Source organism: Cervus elaphus, chromosome 12 (genome assembly GCF_910594005.1).
Source record: "Cervus elaphus chromosome 12, mCerEla1.1, whole genome shotgun sequence".
NCBI classification, from domain to species: domain Eukaryota; kingdom Metazoa; phylum Chordata; class Mammalia; order Artiodactyla; family Cervidae; genus Cervus; species Cervus elaphus.
This window is the reverse complement of record NC_057826.1, coordinates 78,621,419-78,641,252: the sequence shown is the minus strand read 5'-3', so window position 1 is coordinate 78,641,252 and position 19,834 is coordinate 78,621,419. Positions and strand designations below refer to the sequence as shown.

At 44.7% G+C, this 19,834-nt stretch overlaps 1 protein-coding gene across 4 annotated transcripts; it reads left to right on the top strand.

Annotated features, from left to right (window-relative positions):
• Positions 1-19,561, top strand: C12H14orf93 (chromosome 12 C14orf93 homolog). 4 transcript variants are annotated; one of them, XM_043920720.1, is made up of 7 exons: positions 1-71; positions 10,041-11,059; positions 13,375-13,695; positions 17,405-17,466; positions 17,693-17,796; positions 18,441-18,553; positions 18,820-19,561. In XM_043920720.1, exons 2-7 carry the CDS (start codon positions 10,460-10,462, stop codon positions 19,237-19,239), a joined length of 1,620 nt encoding a protein of 539 aa, XP_043776655.1. In that variant the 5' UTR covers positions 1-71; positions 10,041-10,459; the 3' UTR covers positions 19,240-19,561. The 4 variants fall into 4 exon arrangements, with proteins under 4 accessions (XP_043776655.1, XP_043776657.1, XP_043776658.1 ...); XM_043920722.1 differs by having other exon boundaries at positions 28-71; positions 10,246-11,059; XM_043920723.1 differs by having other exon boundaries at positions 55-155; positions 10,246-11,059.
• Positions 19,562-19,834: the final 273 nt, after the last annotated feature.

The window sequence follows — 19,834 nt, the reverse complement described above, 5'->3', positions numbered from 1 at the left end:
CTTGCCGGCTCGGGCTCCGCGAGTCCTCCTTTTTGCACACACACGAATACAAAGAGCCATACGACCTTCGGGTATCCTTTTTCCATTTTTTTTCTCCTTAATCTTGTGTGTGTATTCAAGTTTTTTAAAAAATAGAGATCTGTGGCAGTGCTGGGGTGAGGAAACTGTTGCTAAGGGGAATGTGCGCTTTCCCCCATTTCTTTTTCTGTCTCTCTTCCTCTTTCTTTTTCCTGGTCAAGGTTTTAAATATACCAAGAAGTTGAGAAGCAGGATGGCCGTGTACAACTGTTTCCAGCCAAATTTATAGAGATTTTTTTTTCTTTTTGCTATCACATTTTAAGAACTGGTAAATTTTTATAGTCGAGGGATTTTTAAAAATTTAGCCTCTTGGGAAGTAGAGCTTTCTTTTTGAAGCGGGCCGAAGGGATAATGTAAATTTCTGCCACAGGCAACGTCGAAGGAAACAGATTTGAGGCTCCCTCACAGAGCTGTTTGCGTGCGTTTTACACACCCTCTTCCAGAACCAAAACCAAGTGGCTTGAATGTGGCAATTGTCCAAGGCCAATAGGTTAAAAATATTTGTATTTTATAATTGTGACACTCATTTCCCTGGGGGAGGGGTCAAAGCCCTTTTTACAATGTGTCTTACCCACATTTTTCATGAAGACTGTGTGTGTGTGTGTGTGTGTGTGTGTGTGTGTTTTGAAGCAAATAAGTTCGTAAAGATTTATCTTGGGGTTTTGTGCTTTGTGTATATGTACAGTGTGTGTATATGTGCCGTATCAGATTTTGTTTTTAAAAGCGACTGCCTTCGGTTTTATGTGTGCAAAGCAGCCCCTAGGATGTGGATTTTTTTTTCCTGTTGTGTTCCCAAATGTGATCCAGACAGGATTTCATGTGCAAACTACAGCCTAGAAGCAATCCTATGCATAGAACTACTTAGGTACTTTGATTCTATGTGCATTTACTGTATTTTTCTGCTCTTCTAAAGTATCAACTTACTGAATAATTAAATAATTGCTAGGGAATATACAGTCCACGTGGCAAATGAGGGTAAGCAATTTATTGACTCTGGTTTAAAGCCTTCTTTAGTGACTGTTTTGCCTAAGTGGTTTTGCTTTTTATTGTCTCACGTTCTTAAATGTACAGCTGTGTATATTTTGGCCTTTATGTGTGGTTTGGTTGGTGTGTTCAGAAGGGAAGTTCTCTCTTGGCTTTTTGACAAAATGGTCGTTTATAGGTTGGGATTTGTTTGAATAACTCCACAGCTGACAAAATATCAGGAAAATAATCCAGTCAAGTCCAATTCTCTAAAACTGTTCTTGGTGGTGGTGATGGGGGAGGGGCCAAGAGGAGGCAAAGGCAAATAATACATAGGAGGGGTAAGAAATGCATTTTGGTTACCATGTTGCATTTTTGGAATGAAAAACGTTCACCCTAAGATAAGAGTCATGGACAGAAGTGCTTGAATTAGAGGGCAACAGGCTCAGGGCAGTACCTCCGGTTACAGGAGTCATTTTCTCACTTAATTCTGTTATAGAACCACTGTCTCCTATTAGGAGTCATACGGAAAGCGTATTCAAATCTATATTGGCAGATTGGAGTGAAAGGATAGGAAATAAATGGGGAGAAACTAGAATGTCACAAATTAAATAGTGATCGCGAGATAAAAAAAAGGATCTACTGTCGAGTTCAAATTTCAGAACAACAAAACCACTGTAGGATGGTAATACAGTTCCATCCCCCAGTTTGCGTCCCACTCAGTTTCAAGCTGTATTTAGGACATCTAACAATGGCGATAAAACTATTTGTACAAGTCTTGACATTCACTGTAATGAATGCAGCCTGTGTGACCTCTCTGGGTTTCTTACCTGTACTGAGTGCATTTCTATTCCCTAACAATACAAGTCAGCTCAGTCTCAAATGTGGAGCATTCCACAAGTTTAGACCTGCATATATGAAATCTAGTCAGAGTCTTAAAGTAGCCTTTGTGATGGCAGTAGTGCTGGAATTATTAATAGAATTTTGCTCTTATTCTCCCCCCCCCCCCAAATTGTACGTCATCACGTACACTTTTTACCTTCTCCAAGACAGCTCTTCCTAAAACGGTACACAGCCCAAGCCCCTGTCTTCCTAGGTTGATTGATTTTTACAAGGAACTTAGGCTCCTAGCCAGTATTCTTGCTTTGAATTTCTTGGTAAGAGAATTCCTCCCACGAATATATCGTTGGCTTGGCCCCCCTACCAAGGCAAAGCAAAGCTAAACTCGGTTGATTTTGCTCTGGAATCTGCGGGGCCCATAGAGATGAAAACTTACTTGAACTAAGGGCAACTGCTACCTTGCTAGTGTTATCGGAAAGATCTGTAGCTGAGGCCGGCAGGAACGAAAAGCCTCCCACCACCTAATGTATGAGGCCGATCTGTAACCAATGTACCTATAATCGTGTACACGCAGCTCTGTGAGCAGCAGGCAACAAAAGGGAGTAAACAAACAAACAAAAAATCAAGCTAAAGATGGCGTCTAGCGGCCTTGAAAAAGCCTCGCAGTCGTGTCCCTCCCTAAAAAGGCCCCTCCCCTCCCTGACTTGTTGAGTGATTGTGGATTGCAGCCAGTAACGTCCCCGGCCTTGCTCCGCCCCATCGTCCAACCGCCAATCACCAGGAGCCCGGAGACTGGTGAGGCGGGGCCTCCCCGCGTGCGCGCGCTGGCAGGGTACACGAGCAGACACCGCCTTCTTCCCTGGCAGTGAGCCGCGAGACTCGACACAGCCGAGTAGGCTGGAGCTGCGCGAGGGGCACACGCGGTGGGACACCAGTAGGGCAGCCAAAGCTGGACCTCCTCGGGAACTCCCCCGCCATCCTCAGCGCTTTCTTGGCCCCGTGGCAGTTACCCACGGTGATCCAGCTAGATCTCCGGCCGCGCCTCGGGTTAGTCGGCCGTCTGCGGCGCTGTGAGGAACACCCCTTCCTCAAGACCCCCAGGGCACACCGTCTGCCCGGGGGCTCAGTGACGGGTCGCCCTGTCCCCTGCGGCCCCGAGGGAAGTGCTCAGCTCTGTTCCCTCTTCGCGCTGCTGCGCTCGCCCTACCTGTAGTTGAAACACTCTCTTCGGAAATGGTTCTGTTTTCCCTGGTGCCCACCTTGTCATCTTTGACTAATATTTAATCAGCTAACATTTACCAAGGGCTCGCTGGGCATACAACGCAACTTTGGGAGCTAGTTGTTCATTTTTCAGTTTCTCCGGAAATGCAGGAAGAGCCATAATGTCAGGTGTATGGGTATGAAAACCTTACACCGGTCATTATAATCTCACCAAGTTGCATTTTAGCAAATGTAAAGAAAAGAGATGGTTTAACACTGGTACTACTATACAAATGTACTTGAAATTTTCGGGTTATGTGAAATACTTTTCTTAGGATCTCACTGTACTCTCTGGGTCCACATCTCTTTTTTTTTTTTTTTTTTTTTTTACCCCTAAAAAACATGGTCTTAGATTTTCTTTGTTGATCTTTATTTGGGTCAGTGTTTCAAAATGTAGAAAAAGACTATTAATGATATTTCCTTACCTGCTCTTGTGTGATAAAGAGCTCATCTCTGATAGAAGTAGATTTTTTTGAGAAGTGAGACATGTTTTAGCAGATGAGACATTTTGCACCTTCAGGTGGAGGAGCAGGGCTGACTGGCACAGCAGGAGGTTTAAGTGGCCATTTTCCTTTTTATTTCTTAAAATGAAGATTATGGTATGAATTGCTGTGCTTTCAGTAATCGCATTTAAGGAAGTCCATTGCTGGCGTGACCCTGAATGAGTCAAGGGCCCATTATAAAAACATTTATCTTCTGAGTGATACCATAGACTACACATCTATTAGGTAGTGAGGAAACTTTTATTTTTCCTAGTTTGGAGGTGAACTCAGTCATGCAGAAAATTCAAACTCAGAATGGGTTGAAGCAAGCAAGGGAGCTGCCAAGAGTGTGATATATTTAGTTCTAACAAATACATGTGACTTGGGAGGAAATGGATAGTTAAGATTATGGACAGCCTTACCCTGAACTGTCTGTCCAAAGATGAGTTTTCATTCTTTATCTAAATATTTATGAAAAAATATCAAAATTATTGAAAAGCACATTTTCTAGGCTCCTTTCACATTATTAAAATTAGACTGATCCTGATGAGCCCCAAACACAGATTTTGTGCACACTTCAGTTTGACAGTTGCTGTCATTTTGTGTTGGCAAGTTTTTGATAGGATTGAAGATCATTTTAACATTCTAATTCTAAAAGTTGATAGCGTTTTGCAAAAGGCATATATATTCTTCAGTGATGGTCAGTCTTAGTTCATTCCTCTTTCTTGAACAAAAATGCAAACTTGGTTTTAAAATAAATCAGCAATCTGAAATTGCAAGAGTTGACAGTATTAATGTTTAATAATAATGGTATAGACACTGCTTGGATAATTTATTCCAATTAACCATTGCTTTGCCAAACATTCCACGGATTGCTTTACAGGTTATTGTATTAAACAGTTATACATTTTGAGAAGTAAAATAAAGATAGCAGAATAAAGTTTAGGTAGGTTAATAATGTTGGCAGAGTTAAAGGGGCTCTGAAACTTTCAACTAGTTATGGAAAAAGCAAGAATGATTATGTTAAGTCTGCAATGTTAGAAAAGAAGGATTTAATAGGTTGTAACAGCAAATAATGCAGCACTGTCTATAATAAAGTTCTCTTATCAGTTTGAATTGTTCATACTGAGGAAGATCCATAAAAGAATGTTTCAGTAGTGTACATCTTTGTCTTCATTGCTCCACATCAGTGAACCTTTGCCCCTGCATTCATTTTTTTCTTCTCTGCTGACTCAGAGAAGAGCTCACCTGCCTGCCTTCTCACATTGGGAGGATGCTTGCTAGAAGAAAACCTAAATCCTTTCCTAATATGTTCATCCTTTCCTTTTTCACTGACCTTTTTTCTTTCTGCTTTTTAAGTATACTGAGGCTGTAGTGCCCCTTCTGACTTCCTGCTTCCTTCCTTTCATATCTATACTCTAGAAAACTTGACTTCATGTCTTGCTTCCATATTCTCTCCATCAATTTCTCTTTCATCCAATGCATAGTATTACTTCCACTACCAAAAAACAAAAAAAAACTTACTAGTCAGCACCAGTGACCATCACAGACAAATAACATGCATTTCCTTAATTTTCATCTTGTTTTAACCATTCTGCTGCACTTGTCACAGTTGATTGGATCCACTTGTTATTCTTTCTACTTTGGTGTTCCTAACACTTTTTATTCCATCTTACTGAACATTCTTTTTTTAATGAAGACTTTTCCAAGGATTGGCTCCAAGTGCTGTCCTTGGCCCCTGCCAAGGACCTTATACTTACTCCTTGGAGAGCTCATTCACTCTCTGAGGTTCAAATATAACCTCCTGCTAAAGTTTCCAAGTCTGCATTCCAGCTCTGACCTTCCTCTTGTTTGTTTTTCAGCCCTAGCCAGTTGCTTTCAGAACATTCCATTTAAAGATGCTGCCATCAGTCTGATATTTAACATGTTATATAAATACACATCTTTTCAATCATGCTGGTGGGCCTCTCAGCTTCCTCATTTCTATCATTCTGTCAGTGTTACCATCTTCTGACCCTTAGGTTTACAGTCTTGAAGTTGTCTTAACCAATCCCTCTATCCCACATGTTTATTAAGTTAAGGAATAAGATCAGTCCTTTCTCTAAGATGTTGAACCTTCATATCCACAAATGTACATTCTTATCACTTCTCTCCAGGATTTAACAGCCTTGTAATCTCTAACTGTTCCACTTTAAGTGTCTTAAGACAGAGGTCAGTAAACTATAGCTCGTAGTCTAAGTCTGGCATTACATCTGTTTTTGTTGGCCCCATGGGCTAGGAATGGCTTTTATATTTTTTAATATAAATATTAAAGTGTAATATTCTGTGACATATCTGTATTAATAAAGTTTTATTGGAACACAGCCATTCTTATATTTATGTATCATCAATGGCCCCTTTGTGCTACAATGGCAAAGTCCAATGGTTGTATCAAAAACCACATGGCCAGCAAAGTCTTAAGTTTATTTAGTCCTTTCCAGAGAAAGGTTTGCTGATCCCTGATCTGTTTCCTTAACTTGGTTTTCAAAGCCCACTGTCAGCTTTCTGTACTTTGTATATAAGCCCTTTTGCTCTGACCTCTCACATGTACCCTGTAAAGGCTGTAATGTTTGTTTTTTTCCTCTCACTCACCTTGTCTTACCACCGTACCAGTTCATCCTATACCTGCTCAGGTCTCAGTTGGAGACTTTTCTTTGATAAGACTCCTTTCTCACATGGTTTCATTCTGTTGATCTTTCTATAATTTTGAACTAACTCAAGATATCTCTATTCTGTACTATATTTTTAGCCACTTGTGTATATTTTGCTTTGTTCTTTAGACTTTTGTTCTTACATGTGCTGTAAGCTCCTTGCGTATAGGGACTTTATCTTCCTTTCACTTGAGTACTTGGAGGTGGCAATCCATTTTGGTGACTCATCTTTTAGCATGGCCTTATATAGACAGAATTTTTAGAAACACTTTTTTTTTTAATATATATAACTTGCTCATCTTCTCTAATGAAGATATGTGTAGCTATTGATACTAGCATTTTAAATTGTTATCTGGTTAGTAAATATAATTGTGAAATGTTCCTTTAATACCTGCCAACCCCAGTTTCCTTATCTTTTTATTCAGGGTCTTAGGCGTTATGTGAGAGACTCTAGCAGGACCCAGGGAAACTAAATCAGAAACGATGTCCATAGATACCCCAAAAGAGTTATTTGAATGCCCACAGTGCTACACTGCACTGTACCAGGTTTAATAGACAGATTAATTCAAGAAAACACGTATTTGTTGCCCTAAATGTGGCATTCTAAAATGGATGAAGTTAGGTTATACCCAAAGCTGAAAAGCAGAAAGAAACTGAGGCACAGAATTGTAGAGCAGGTTAGTATGATATTTTATGTCAACACAAATATGAAAATATATTTAGCATTAAAAAAGAGCAGAGTTGGGAATTCCCTGGTGGTCCAGTGGTTAGGACTCCGAGCCTCCACTGCAGGGGGTACAGGTTCCATCTGTGATTGGGGAACTAAGATCTTATATGTAGCACAGTCAAATAAATAAATAAACAAAACTAAAAATGAGTAAAGTTGAACAGTATCCTTAGTCTAAAGCCAGTTCGTGATAGCAAGTAGTTACAAATACTGTTTTTTCAATTACCTTTCTAATTTGCATCATAAAAGGTTTTGTACTGATAAAAGCATCTTTGTAGACTTGAATTCATTTCTTACAACTTTGATATTGAATTTAGAGGGGAAGCTCCCCAAATTCTATCTCAAGCCATTGCCTTTTTTTTTTTTCCCCCAAAATGAGGACATCAGCATGGATATTCAGGATAGGAACACAAAACGTTTCAGGAATCAGCTGTTATGTGTGGAGCACTGACTATGTGCCAGCACTCTGTTGGTGCCTATATATATATCATAAATAATCTTCACAAAAACACTCAAAGTGGGCAGAGAGGAGGTAGAGAGCCCCAGAGAACACTGAGGCCCAAGTTCAAATAGCCCTTAAGTGGTGCTGCATGGTGAGAACCCTATTTTTTATTTTATTTACTTATTTATTACTCCCATCTCAGTGCTGTTTTGGGAAGATGACCTAAGAAAGACCATTTAAGGGGATAGAAGGGCTTGAGGCAGGTACGAGGCCAGCAGGGGAGAAGGCCTCCTGCAAGAAAGAGCATCTGGGGCAAGAGTGTAGCAGTTGTCAGTTTGATCCCAGGAAGGATACCTACTGTTAGTCCCAACGTGATGCACCGTAGTTTTTTAAAAAATTTTTTTTAAAATTGAGGTTTATCTGATGTACAATATTATAGGTTACAAGTATATAATACAGTGGTACACGATTTTTAAAAATTGTACTCCATTTATAGTTGTAGCTACGTTCCCTGTATTGTAAAGTATATTCTTGTAGCTTAGGCGTCTCAGGTCCTGCAGTGGTAAAGAATCTGCCTGCCAATGTAGGAGACTCGGATTCGATCCCTGGGTCAGGAAGATCCCCTGGAGTAGGAAATGGCAGCCCAGTCCAGTATTTTTGCCTGGAAAATTTCAGGGACAGTGGAGCCTGGCATAGTCCATGGAGTTTCAAAGAGTTGGACATGACTGAGTACGCACATACACACATATCCTTATAGCTTATTTTATATATTACTGATTTATTCAATTTTTGGGGGGTATATTCCCTGGTGGTCCAGTGATTATGACTCTGTGTGCTGTCTCTGCCCAGGGCCTGGGTTCAATGCCTGGTTGGGGAACTAAAATCCCACAAACCGAGTGGTGCTGCCCCCCAATTTTTTTTTAATTGAATTATAGTTGATGTAAAATAGTACATAAGTGGCAGGTCTTAATTTCTTACTGTACAAATCCTAAACCCAAGTGGGTGATCATTTGCATATTATCATTTACATAACTTTCTTTTTCTTGACAGCATCCATGTTTCAGGTTAAACTCTTTGCATGATGTTGGTTTTAAAAAAGTTAAATCCCCACAGGAGCGTGTAGGCCCTTATTTAGGAAGGAAAAGGATTTATTAATGATTCATTCATAATTGACTTGGGAATTGCTTAGTGCTTTCCTTTAACCTTTAGTTTTAATTTGACTTTAACCTTTAGATTTTTAGGTTTAGCTCTGCTTTCCAGTGACTCTAATGATAGAGAAGCAGTAAATGGATTTGAGTTACGTTATTTCAAGAAGTGAATATCTAGCACAGAAAAGCATTTCTTCGATATAAAGGGTAGAAAGAGCAAATTAAAGACTATTCTTTAATAACCAAATGTAATTAAAATGCATTGTCAGATTTACATTTTAGTACCTCAGAGGCATTGATATTGCCTGTTTCTGAAATGAGATTGCTGATTCAAAAAAAAAATAAAACCCCAAATTTCTCTATGTGGAAAATTCTCCTAACCTCCTCCTCTCCTTTTAATTGTGGTGTTATGATATAATTTACAGGGTAAGATAGAAACGTATCTCTTGAGGAAATTGTAAACATAAGATTTTGTCGCTTAGGGAGCTTCAGGCAGAAAGATTCTTTTATAATCAAGTGTCATTTAGAAAATGACAATATGAAGTTCCTTGGAGTGTTCTCAGTGGTACAAACCCTCCCACACTTTTTTTTCTTCTTTTTCTCCTGGAGTAGTTTAGGCGCTTAACTACAGTGATTCAGAGGAGAGGCAGTTTATTTTATCATTGATATTCTGATCTCTCTTTTTGGGGGCTGGTTGTGTGGGCAGAGTGGTAGCATGGGGCTACTTAGAAACTCCCGTTCAGCTCTGCCGCTCCCTTAAGCAGCATGAGGAGCGGAGATGAGGGGCCCTGGAGGTGATTCTTCTGGGCTTCCAGCTGGAGCATTCAGAACAGTTAGCTTCTGTTGCAGAGGCCGGAGGCCCAGGTGTACAAAGTGTGAAAGTAGGGGTCTCTGCCGCCCTGGTTAGGGAAGCTCAATTCTCCTATCCAGGTTTTCCTTTCATTTCCCTGCCCATCCCCAAAGCATTAATGATATAACAGTGTGAGGTTGGCAGCGTCTTGGGGGCTGCATTGATTGGCCTCCTCCTTATTTAGGAGTGTTATTCTGAATGCATCTGTATGCAAATTATAGAGATCGTAGAATCATGATTCTTTATGTCAACAAAAAGTGGTATCAGTTTAAGAAAAAAATCACATGCACACTAGATTGAAAGTAGCAATAACTGGTTTCTGCTGTCTTCCCCTGACCTTGAAAAAGATATATAAGTTTTCTGCATGTCTCTTCTCTGGCCCTGGGTTAATACGTGTTTCCTAGAGCTGTTGTGTGAATGAGATTAACCTACGTGAAGTGTTCTGAACTCCTTAAGGAATGATGTCAAAGCAATAAAATGCAATACTGTTATTACAGCCAAGATAGAGAGGCGGAGAAGACAGATCTACATTTTCTTCCTTAATCTTCTAATCTTTCCAGATGCCCGTGGGTCCTGTAGAGTCCCCTCTCCGTTCCTTAGTTTTGGAGTGGTGGGGGGTTTCATGCCTTCCACCCTCTGAAACCGAGTTCCTCGGGAAGGCCTTCGTAGGCCCACCCTATGGGGACGGGGTGAGGGTGACCCCCCCAGTGTGTGGGACTAGGGCAGCCCAGGATCTGCACAGAGAAGGCCCTCTCCACTCTGCAGGACAAGGAGAGGCAGCCATGGACTGTGTGCGCCTGCACGGCTAGCCCACTGCTCCTTCAGAGAACCCAACCCCGGGTGCCCAGGCTCCTCTGACCACCCTCCATGAGGAAGGAAAGTGAATCGAGAGAGGCCAGCGCTTCCTGCGGTCCGGTCGGCTGGGACACTTGCGGAGCAGCCCAGCAGCGTGAGCACCGCCCTTCCCGCCTCGACAGCCATGTCCTTCAGCGCCACCATCCTCTTCTCCCCTCCCAGTGGCAGCGAGGCCAGATGCTGCTGTTGTGCGTGTAAGAACGAGACAAGTGGGGCCAGCTCAGGCTGTCAGGGCGGGAATCCTCCTCCCAGCACCCCGATCACGGTGACGGGACACGGCCTGGCTGTCCAGAGCTCCGAGCAGCTCCTGCATATCATCTACCAGCGGGTGGATAAGGCCGTGGGTCTGGCCGAGGCGGCACTGGGTCTCGCCAGGGCCAACAACGAATTGTTAAAACGACTCCAGGAGGAAGTGGGTGAGCTGAGGCAAGGGAAGGTACCCGCCACGGATGAAGACAGGGAGAGTCGGGCACACAGCTCCCCGCTGGAGGAGCCCGGGCCCCTCAAGGAGAGCCCCGGGGAGGCTGGCAGGGCCGTGCCGGCTGCAGAGGAGGAGTGTGACAGTGTGGGCAGCGGCGTGCAGGTGGTGATCGAGGAGCTGCGGCAGCTGGGAGCGGCCTCGGCGGGGGGGTCCGGACCCCTGGGCTTCGCGGCAGCTCAGAGAGATGTGCGGCTCCCGGGATGCGCCCTGACTGCGGGCGAGGGGCCCCCGATGCTCAACCCCGTGAGTACACAGCACAGGACAGGAGCCGAGGTGCTCCCCTGTGCCCTTCTGGCCTTCCTCTCTCTCTCTGTCTTCTCTCCACCCTTCAGCCTTTCTTTTGGTGGTATCAGTGATGCAACAGCAGGGTACCCAGTCTCCTTTGTCGTCAGGGAGAGTCAGCCCTCCTGTGTTTTTCTGAGCCCGTGGCCTTTCTGGTGAAAGGTCACTGCTGGCACGAGTGGCATCGGGGCTGCCCTGCCCTCCCGCTCTGTCGCGCCGCGTGGCACCTTCTCCACAGCTGCCTGACGGCTCCATGGGCTCTGCCTCTCCTGGCGAGGATGCCTGCCATGCACAGACGACTCATTCATATTTGATCACGGGCCCTCTGCTTGCCAAGAGGAATTCAGGACTAGGAGAGAGATGGGGATGTGAGGGGAGAGAGGCAGAGATGGGGAGGGAGAGCAGGGAATGAGGGAGGGAAAGGGCAAAGCTAGTAGTTGACAGGTGCAAAAAGGGAAAGAGGCCATTGGAAATGAAGGGTTCAGAAAGGAGAAAAAGTGGAGAAAAAGCAGAGGAGAAAGATGAACCTAAGTGAAAGAAGAATTGATGCAAGGGAGAGAATATGAGGTAAGGCAGGAGGGAAGTAGAGGAAAGGAAATAAAATGAGGAAAAATGGGCAGTTGAGAGTTTCCCTAAGAGGATAATAACACGTACGGAGGAAGAGGGAAGCCAACGGGCCTGTTTTGTGAGCCGGAAAGACATAGAAATACACTGATATTTCAGCTTCTTTACTGCTCAGGGCCATATGAGCAGGAAAATCCTGGCTGAGGAGAGTAAAAACTGAAGAATGTCACATGGAAGTCTGGAAAGGAGATGGAGCAACTCTAGAGATCTCAGAGATGTGAAGCTAACAGATGTGTTGCCACTTGAGAGACAGTGGGAGGTCTGTCAGCTCCCACCCACCCTCTCCTCCACCGCGTCCTCCCTCTGCCCTCTGTCTTTTCCTCCACCCCCCACGACAAGGCCCGACACCCAGGCAAGAGCAGAGCAGCAGAACGGGGGGGCCTGAGACTCTAAGCCCGTCTGCTGGACCTGAGGAATGAAGGCCACCTCCAGGGTCATACTGCAGCTGGGCACTGCTCCACCAAGGCTTAGCCGCACGGGTGGGTGATGGCCCCGAGACTCGGCCCAGTCTGCCCCCCAGGGACTATCCTTGGTTTGGGGCTGTCGGAGGAGCTGCTGGGAAGGTGGGAGGAGGCAGGGAGGCACCAGGTCTGGCAGTGCCCTGAGCTGTGGTTCTTTCTGGCAGGGAAGGCTTCCAAGCCGACAGGATGGAATTAGATTTCACAGCACAGAAAGCAGCTCACAGGTCTATAAATCTCAGCCTCCTCCCCCGCTTCTTTCTGTGTTTCCCCCCCCCACTTTCACTGTTTTGTTTTCCTGGCTGCAGAAATCCCCCTCCTTTCTTCTCCTCTCCCTTCCTCCCTCTTTCCTTCTCCTACCCCGTGTGTCCTTGAGTGAGGGCACAGGCAGGCAAGCCAATGTCAGGGCAGCGACTGTCGGATGTAGCCAGGGCAGGATCAAGGTGAGGGCACCCTCTGGCCCCGCAAAGGGAAGAGGGCAGGGCATGGGGAGGGGGAAGGCAGTGCCAGCCTCTCTAGAGGTTTCTGACGTTATATCTCCCTCCTTTGCTCCCATTTTTCTGTTTCTCCTTCTTCTTGTTATTTTCTCACTCCTTCTCTTGCTTGGTTTTCTTTTCTTACCATCTCTTTCTCCCTCAATCCCTTTCAAGCAAAACACTTACCTAGCTACCTTACCTATACTCAGGTGCAAAGCATAAATGACTACTCACAAATAGAGCATCAGAAACATGCCTTGTCCTTACAGTCAGTCCTGTGATAATGACCCAACATGAGAGGCCCCATTGAGTGAAAGTTGCTCAGTTGTGTCTGACTCTTTGTGACCCCATGGATTCTAGCCTGCCAGGCTCCTCTGTCCATGGGATTTCCCAGGCAAGAATACTGGAGTGGGTAGCCATTGCCTGCTCCAGAGGATCTTCCCAACCCAAGGATGGAACTGAGGTCTCCTGCATTGCAGGAGATTCTTTACTGTCTGAGCCGTCAGGGAAGCCCAAGAGGCCCTGTTCCTGCAAGAAATGTTTGCCCCACATTCCCACCGGAGTCCCAGAGAAACAAGCCATGAGCCACTGAAGACTGGGTTAGATTCCCCCCTGTTCCCCACTCCCTGTTCATCATACTTACCAGTGAATGATGGTTGACTAGGTTCCCACAAGCCTGGCTGGCTAATAGGGTTTTTTTTTTTTTGTATGTTCTTAGCTGGTGGACGATTATGTGGCCTCTGAAGGTGCAGTGCAGCGGGTGCTGGTGCCTGCTTATGCCAAGCAGCTTTCACCAGTCACACAACTGGCGATCCAGCGGGCAACCTCAGAGACCGCGCCAGAAAATGGAACCAAGCTACCGCCATCCCGCCCTGAGGACATGCTCAGTGCTGCTGCCGCCCTGGAAGGGACTTTGGAAGAGTCAGGCCCTGGGGGAACTGGGGAGCTGAGACAGTCTCTAGGGTTCACTGCTTCCCCATGCAGGACCAGAGGGAGTGGGCAGAAGAACTCCAGGCGCAAGCGGGATCTGGTCCTCTCTGTGAGTGAGCTCAATTTCTATACCTTTTTTTTCCGTCTGGAGAGAGAAGTGAAGAGTGAAATGTGGGTTGACTTTAAACTGTCCCATGTGGAATGAATGGTATCCTGAAGCCTGCTGGAATGGGAAGGGCAAGGAGGAGACAGACTGTTCCCTAGCCCCAGGGACAGACCAGCCCCTTGCTATCAGTGGAACTTGTTTAGGCTCTTCCGGATAGATTGATATCTTCCATTTAAAGATAAGGGTATTATGTCATGTCTCCTGGTGATCTCATAATTCTGATGGGAAGATCTTTATGGGGTTCAGCAGATTGACTGCAGCAGGATAGCACTAGAAACTGCCTGCAAATAACCAGTGTTCAAGGCAAGCAGCAAGGGGCTCCTTGGGCAGAAAGGCCAAGGTGTCTTGAAGTGGTCACATACCCCAAAGATGCAGAGGACCACTAGACACTCAGCTCAGGGATAACGGTTAGAAGGTTCTGGTGATTCTCAGAGCTCTTGGCAGGGAAGGTACTGGCCTGAATCAGTTCTGCCTGAAACCTTACAGTGGCTTGGAGTCCTGCTGCTGCTGCTGCTGCTGCTGCTAAGTCGCTTCAGTCGTGTCTGACTCTGTGCGACCCCATAGACGGCAGCCCACCAGGCTCCCCGTCCCTGGGATTCTCCAGGCAAGAACACTGGAGTGGGTGGCTTGGAGCCCTAGTGCATCCCTAAACATCCTACAATCTACAGGATCCCCCCACCCCACCCCCACCCGTTATCCAGCATCATTAGAGTCAAGGTTGAGAAACCCTATTTTAGGGTGACCACAGACCTTTGGATCAGCTCTGTCATCCAAGATATCTTTCTAATGGAGACTGTAATGGGTCTCCAGTCTCTGGATAATAGCTTATGAGGTAACCTGAGAGTTCTGGTCAAGGGTGGTGGTCACCACTGACATCCAGTGAAATCTCAGCAGAGTATAGAACCCATTTCTCCTTGTTACAGCCTTAGTAAAGATTGAAAGTGGCTGACTACCATTTATGCCTCCTTTATTTATATTACTTCTTTCTCCTTTTTTCTAAGAGATCCTACTCTTACTCTCTCTTTCATTTGTTTTTACATTGATAGATTCTTTTTTTCCCCCTTCCAGAAGACACCATTCATAATCAGTATCAACTGATTTCTAACCTTTATTTCAGATTTTGGTTACGTTCATGACATGTCACTTATCAAGAATGGGGAGTAGGTTTAGTTTTTCTGTCATGGATTTCTAGTCCAACAGGACAGTGTTGTTGCCAGTGACAGAAATGGAGGCTTATACCTAGAAGTACATTTCAAGAGAATTCCCCCAAATTCTTAGTGTTTAAATCAGAATATATGTGTGATAATTACAGTTTGCATAAAATCAGGATTTTTTTTGGTCAGTTCAATTCCTCTTGTGCCTACTGCCTACAGTGAGAGGTCTAGTGGTGAGGCCAGGCTTCTTCCTGCCCTTTGGAGAGCTTGGCACGGTGCCTTCTGGGAAGCATGCTCAGCCTTCGGTGTTGTAGGATGTGAAGATGGGCAAGTGGACCAGTCAGGGAGTCTTGCTTCCCATCACAGAGAAAGATATAAAATGCTCTTGTGTGAGTCTGTGGGTTCAGAGGGAGAGGGATGGTTGCAGATCTTCACTGTTCCAACCTGTAGCTCTGGGAAGGAATCCGAGAGTCATCTCTCCAATCTGTTGAGGCTGCTGTAGTTTGCTGCTCTGCCAGGGATCCAAAAGGCCCAAATCAGAACCTTAATTCCTTGGACTGCTGCAGATCCAGCCACCCATTGGGGAAATTATTTATTTTTAGCTTGCTCAGGAGGCAAGTGAGCCAGCATTCTTTAGTCTTAACACTTATTATTGGCTAGAGTATTTTCCCTTTTCACTTCAAGCTTGGTTTGATTTTTATCAGCTGATCTCTTCCAAGTCAATTGAATTGGAAAGCTATGCAATTTCTCCCCCATCTTTTTTCTTTTTTTGCAACTCTTTTTTTTTTTTTGCAACTCTTTAAAATTCTTTCTGAAGCATTCACCCATCCCCTTATGATTTCTCAAGTTTGGACTTCTAAAAGGTAAAATAACTATATCAGATATGAAGCTAGTACAACTCTTTTTTTATAGAGTGGAGAACCTAGTCATAAAGTTAACAGTAATTTCCTAAGTTGATATAGTCAGTCAGCCATAGGCGTAAGAGGCGAAATTGGGCATTTCTGAGTACGAAGCTGAAATCCTGAGATCAGCATCCCATCAGTTTGAGACTGGGTAATTTCCATTGACTAAAGGACCTTGGATGAAAATATAATCAGAAACAGCAAAACTAAATTTAATAGGGAGAAATGTAAAATCCTGCATTAAAGTACAAAAAAAAAAAACAAAACAGTTGCGAAAGGGTGGAAATAGTAATCTGTGTGAAAAATGGACTTGAGCTGACTACAGGCTCACTATGAATGAACCCTGTGACACTGAGTAGGGATGGGGTTGCTAAGAAAGGTAACAGCATCTTGGGTTTCATTCCTAGAAGTATAAAGTTCTACTCAGGGAAGTAATGCTCCCTTTGGCCAGACCTCAACGGGTGAGTTAGATTCAGTTCCAGGTGCCATGTTGTAAGAGGAACACTGGCAAACCAGAGCGTCATAGTTTCATGAGAAGTCTGTCTGGCAACTATGTCATGAAGAGTGGTTGAAGGACTTGGTGTTAGACCAGATAAGAGAAGACCACTGGAGAACATGGAAGCTGTCTTCATACTTCAGGTGCTATTAGGGCAAAATTGGGGTCTGATTTTGGAGTATCTAAGGCAATTTTTTTTTTTTTTTTAACAATTAGAGATGTTCATAGTAGCTGAGTCAAAAACTAGTGAGAGCCCCTCATTAAAGGTATATGCAAAGCTGAAAGATAGCCTGTTTAATGATGAAAACGGATAGTTGGGTGACAGTGCCTCCAAGTTCCCTTTCATTTCACATTTCTGTTATTTCAGGTTTGTGTTTTTTGGACCATGATATGAGGACCCCTGGGATTTGTGGTAATGTGCAAAGGCATATACCTGGGACATTTTCCTGGGTCACCAGTTTTACTGGAAGATTTTGGAAGACATTTTTATGTTAAGAGAAATACACATACATTACCAAAATTTTTTTAAATTTATGAGAGTAAGGGATTTCAATGCAGGAGATGCATGCAAGAGACATGGGTTTGATCTCTAGATCAGGAAGATCCCCTGGAGTAGGAAATGGCAAACCACTCCAGTATTCTTGCCTGGAGAATCCCACAGACAGAGGAGTCTGGCAGGCTACAGTCCATGGGGTTGCAGAGAATCAGACGTGACTGAGCTACTGACTGACTAAAGGGGCTTCGAGAAATGTCTACTTGAAGTAGCCCTGTTGTATATTTGCTTTCTCCTTGCTATTAGAAGTATGTTTGTGGAAATGTTTGAAAACCTGTATTCTAGTGACCATACTCTGAGAGCAAGAGCAAGACCCAGAATAATTCTGAAGGCTCCACACAAATTAAGTGAAAAGGAAAAAAAAGTGTGTGTGGGGGGGTGTCCATTAGAGACACTAACGTAGGTAGGCTCTCTGGCTAAAAAAGGGCATCAACAGAAAATGGTACCTAGGCCATGGGCAAGATTCATGCAGAAAACCCCATAGGGACCAGAGAAGGGGTTCATATTTGTTCCTGGCTTGATTCTATGTTTTGTTTGTTTCCCCTAGAAATTGGTCCATAATGTGCATAACCACATCACCAATGACAAGAGATTCAATGGGTCTGAAAGGTATGATCCTCTTGAGGGAAAAGATCATAAGGAACTTTGCCAAGGAGAGGGAAGCAGAGGGGGGCTGCTCCAATATAATAGCTAGGCTAGGGCTTCCACCTCACCATTCCCTTTGCGTCGTGTCTTAGGCCATGGAGGGCTTTCCCATAAAGTTGATTAGTGCTAGGAATCTCTGTCTAGCTTTTAAAATGCTGACTGTCTTATTTACTTTCTTCTCTTGTGGCAGCATCAAATCCTCTTGGAATATTTCCGTAGTGAAGTTCCTTCTGGAAAAGCTCAAGCAAGAGCTGGTAACAAGTCCCCACAATTACACTGACAAGGAGCTGAAAGGTGAGAAAGTCCGAGTTAACTTGCACCCCAGCCTTTCTTCATCCCCTGTTCCTGACCAGAGAAGAGGCCTATGGAGATTTCTGATTTAGGTGGCTTTGAAAATAGTGGACTTAAAAAATTGGTTTGGGCTATTTTTTCACCTAGGATTGTCTTTTTATTCCCCTACTCAGTCTGAAATGAAAATGGGAGAAGGAAGGGGCTAGAACACCATCATGCATGATGCTTATACAGAGCCCGAGTCTCGGGTGTTATGAAAAGGAGGTTAGAATCCAGGCCTCCCCTTTTGTCCCTACATACCACATCCTGGGTTTCCTACTTCTTGTGCTCTTCTATTATTTGTCTGTAGCATTAAGAAGGTGTCTGCTGAAAAAGTACTTGTGATCTGCTGTCAGCCGGGTAGAATGGGGTAGGTTTGACTGCGGTTGGGGGAGGGGAGTTGCAGAAGCATCAGAATTGTCTTTTTAGAGATGCAGAGGGGCAGAGAGAGCTACACCAGAGAGGAATGAATAGATGCTGATGGGTATGCCCAGAAAGCCCATCGTGTAAAAGTGGTTCTCCCCTCTTCCATCTGGTAGTGTTACGGCAAAAATAAAAGGGGCTGAGGACCCTTGCTTTCTGCTGCCTCCCTTCTCCCTCCCCACCAGGAGCCTGTGTAGCCTACTTCCTTACTAAGAGGCGTGAGTATCGCAACTCCTTAAACCCCTTTAAAGGCCTGAAGGAGAAAGAGGAGAAGAAACTTCGAAGTCGCAGATACCGGGTAGGTTTCTAGGCTTTCCTTTCAGAAAAGATGCTAAACTCTAAACCCTAATAAGCCACAGTGGGAGGGTGTGGCCTCTGAGAACAGGATTGAGTGGAGGAGAAGGAAGACAGGAGCCAATTCTAAGATCTGATTTGGGTTCTCTTGAGAACTTAGTTCTCTCAGGCACAGATTTTTCACAGCTTTCCTCCTACCCAAACCCTTTCCCCAAACCTAATGCGTGGTGTGTTGCTCTTCCTAATCTCTGTCCTGGGCTCCTACCTTAGCTTTTTGCCAACCGATCCAGCATCATGAGGCATTTTGGCCCTGAGGACCAACGTCTATGGAAGGATGTGACAGAGGAGCTGATGTCAGATGAAGAGGACAGTCTTAATGAGCCAGGTGTCTGGGTGGCCCGGCCTCCCCGTTTCCGGGCCCAGCGCCTCACGCAGCTCTGCTACCACCTGGATGCCAACTCTAAGCATGGCACCAAAGCCAACCGTGTATATGGGCCTCCCTCAGACCGTTTGCCTTCTGCTGAGGCTCAGCTTCTTCCACCGGAACTTTATAATCCTAATTTCCAAGAAGAGGAGGATGAGGGAGGTGATGAGAATGGCCCCGTCTCCCCATCTTTTGACCAAGCCCACAAAACCTGCTGTCCTGACTTGAACTCATTCATTGAAATCAAGGTGGAAAAGGATGAGTGAGATCTAAAAGCAAGAATAACTCTGGCATCTGCCACTCCCCATGTTCCTGAAAGGGGTGGCCACAGGGCTTCCCAAAATAACGAGATGCCTTCTACAGTCTGAAGAAGCAAACCCGCCTCTCTTAACACAGTTTCCGCTGGAAGTGGAAGCTAGCAGCTCTGGTGGGATAAAAGGATTTATTTTCATGGGGGAAAAAACACCCCCGACTGTGAATGGCAAGCCCGAAAATGCTTATTTACCTAAGCATAAACAGTGCCTCGGAGGAGCCTAGGATGAGAAAAGGAGGAGTATGGGTCAAAGAAACAGGCCTTCTTGACATGTGCCCTGGTCTCTGAGTTGTTTTTTTCTGCTAGTTTCACTCAAAGCTCTGGGGAAGAGGCCCTGGTGGTAGTTTCGACTTCCCCCATTGCTGGTCTGGCTCTGCAGTGCAAGCAGCGCAGCACCGGGCCAGGGTAATACTCCCACCTGGTGGACAGTTTCAGTCATGGACTCGATGCTTCTGAGCAGAGCACAAGCTCCGCACCTATTTGGAGTTGGGATCTAGAAGTAATAGCTATTGTTTATTCAATTATATAAGGAAGCATTTATTATTCCT

What these genes read in the sequence shown, in the direction of transcription:
- C12H14orf93 (XM_043920720.1), top strand. Translation starts at nt 10,460, where the DNA reads ATGTCCTTCAGCGCCACCATCCTCTTCTCCCCTCCCAGTGGCAGCGAG. An exon ending in GGCCCCCGATGCTCAACCCC is followed by an intron (nt 11,060 to 13,374) that starts GTGAGTACACAG and finishes GTATGTTCTTAG; the next exon opens with CTGGTGGACGATTATGTGGC. An exon ending in CACTGACAAGGAGCTGAAAG is followed by an intron (nt 17,797 to 18,440) that starts GTGAGAAAGTCC and finishes CCTCCCCACCAG; the next exon opens with GAGCCTGTGTAGCCTACTTC.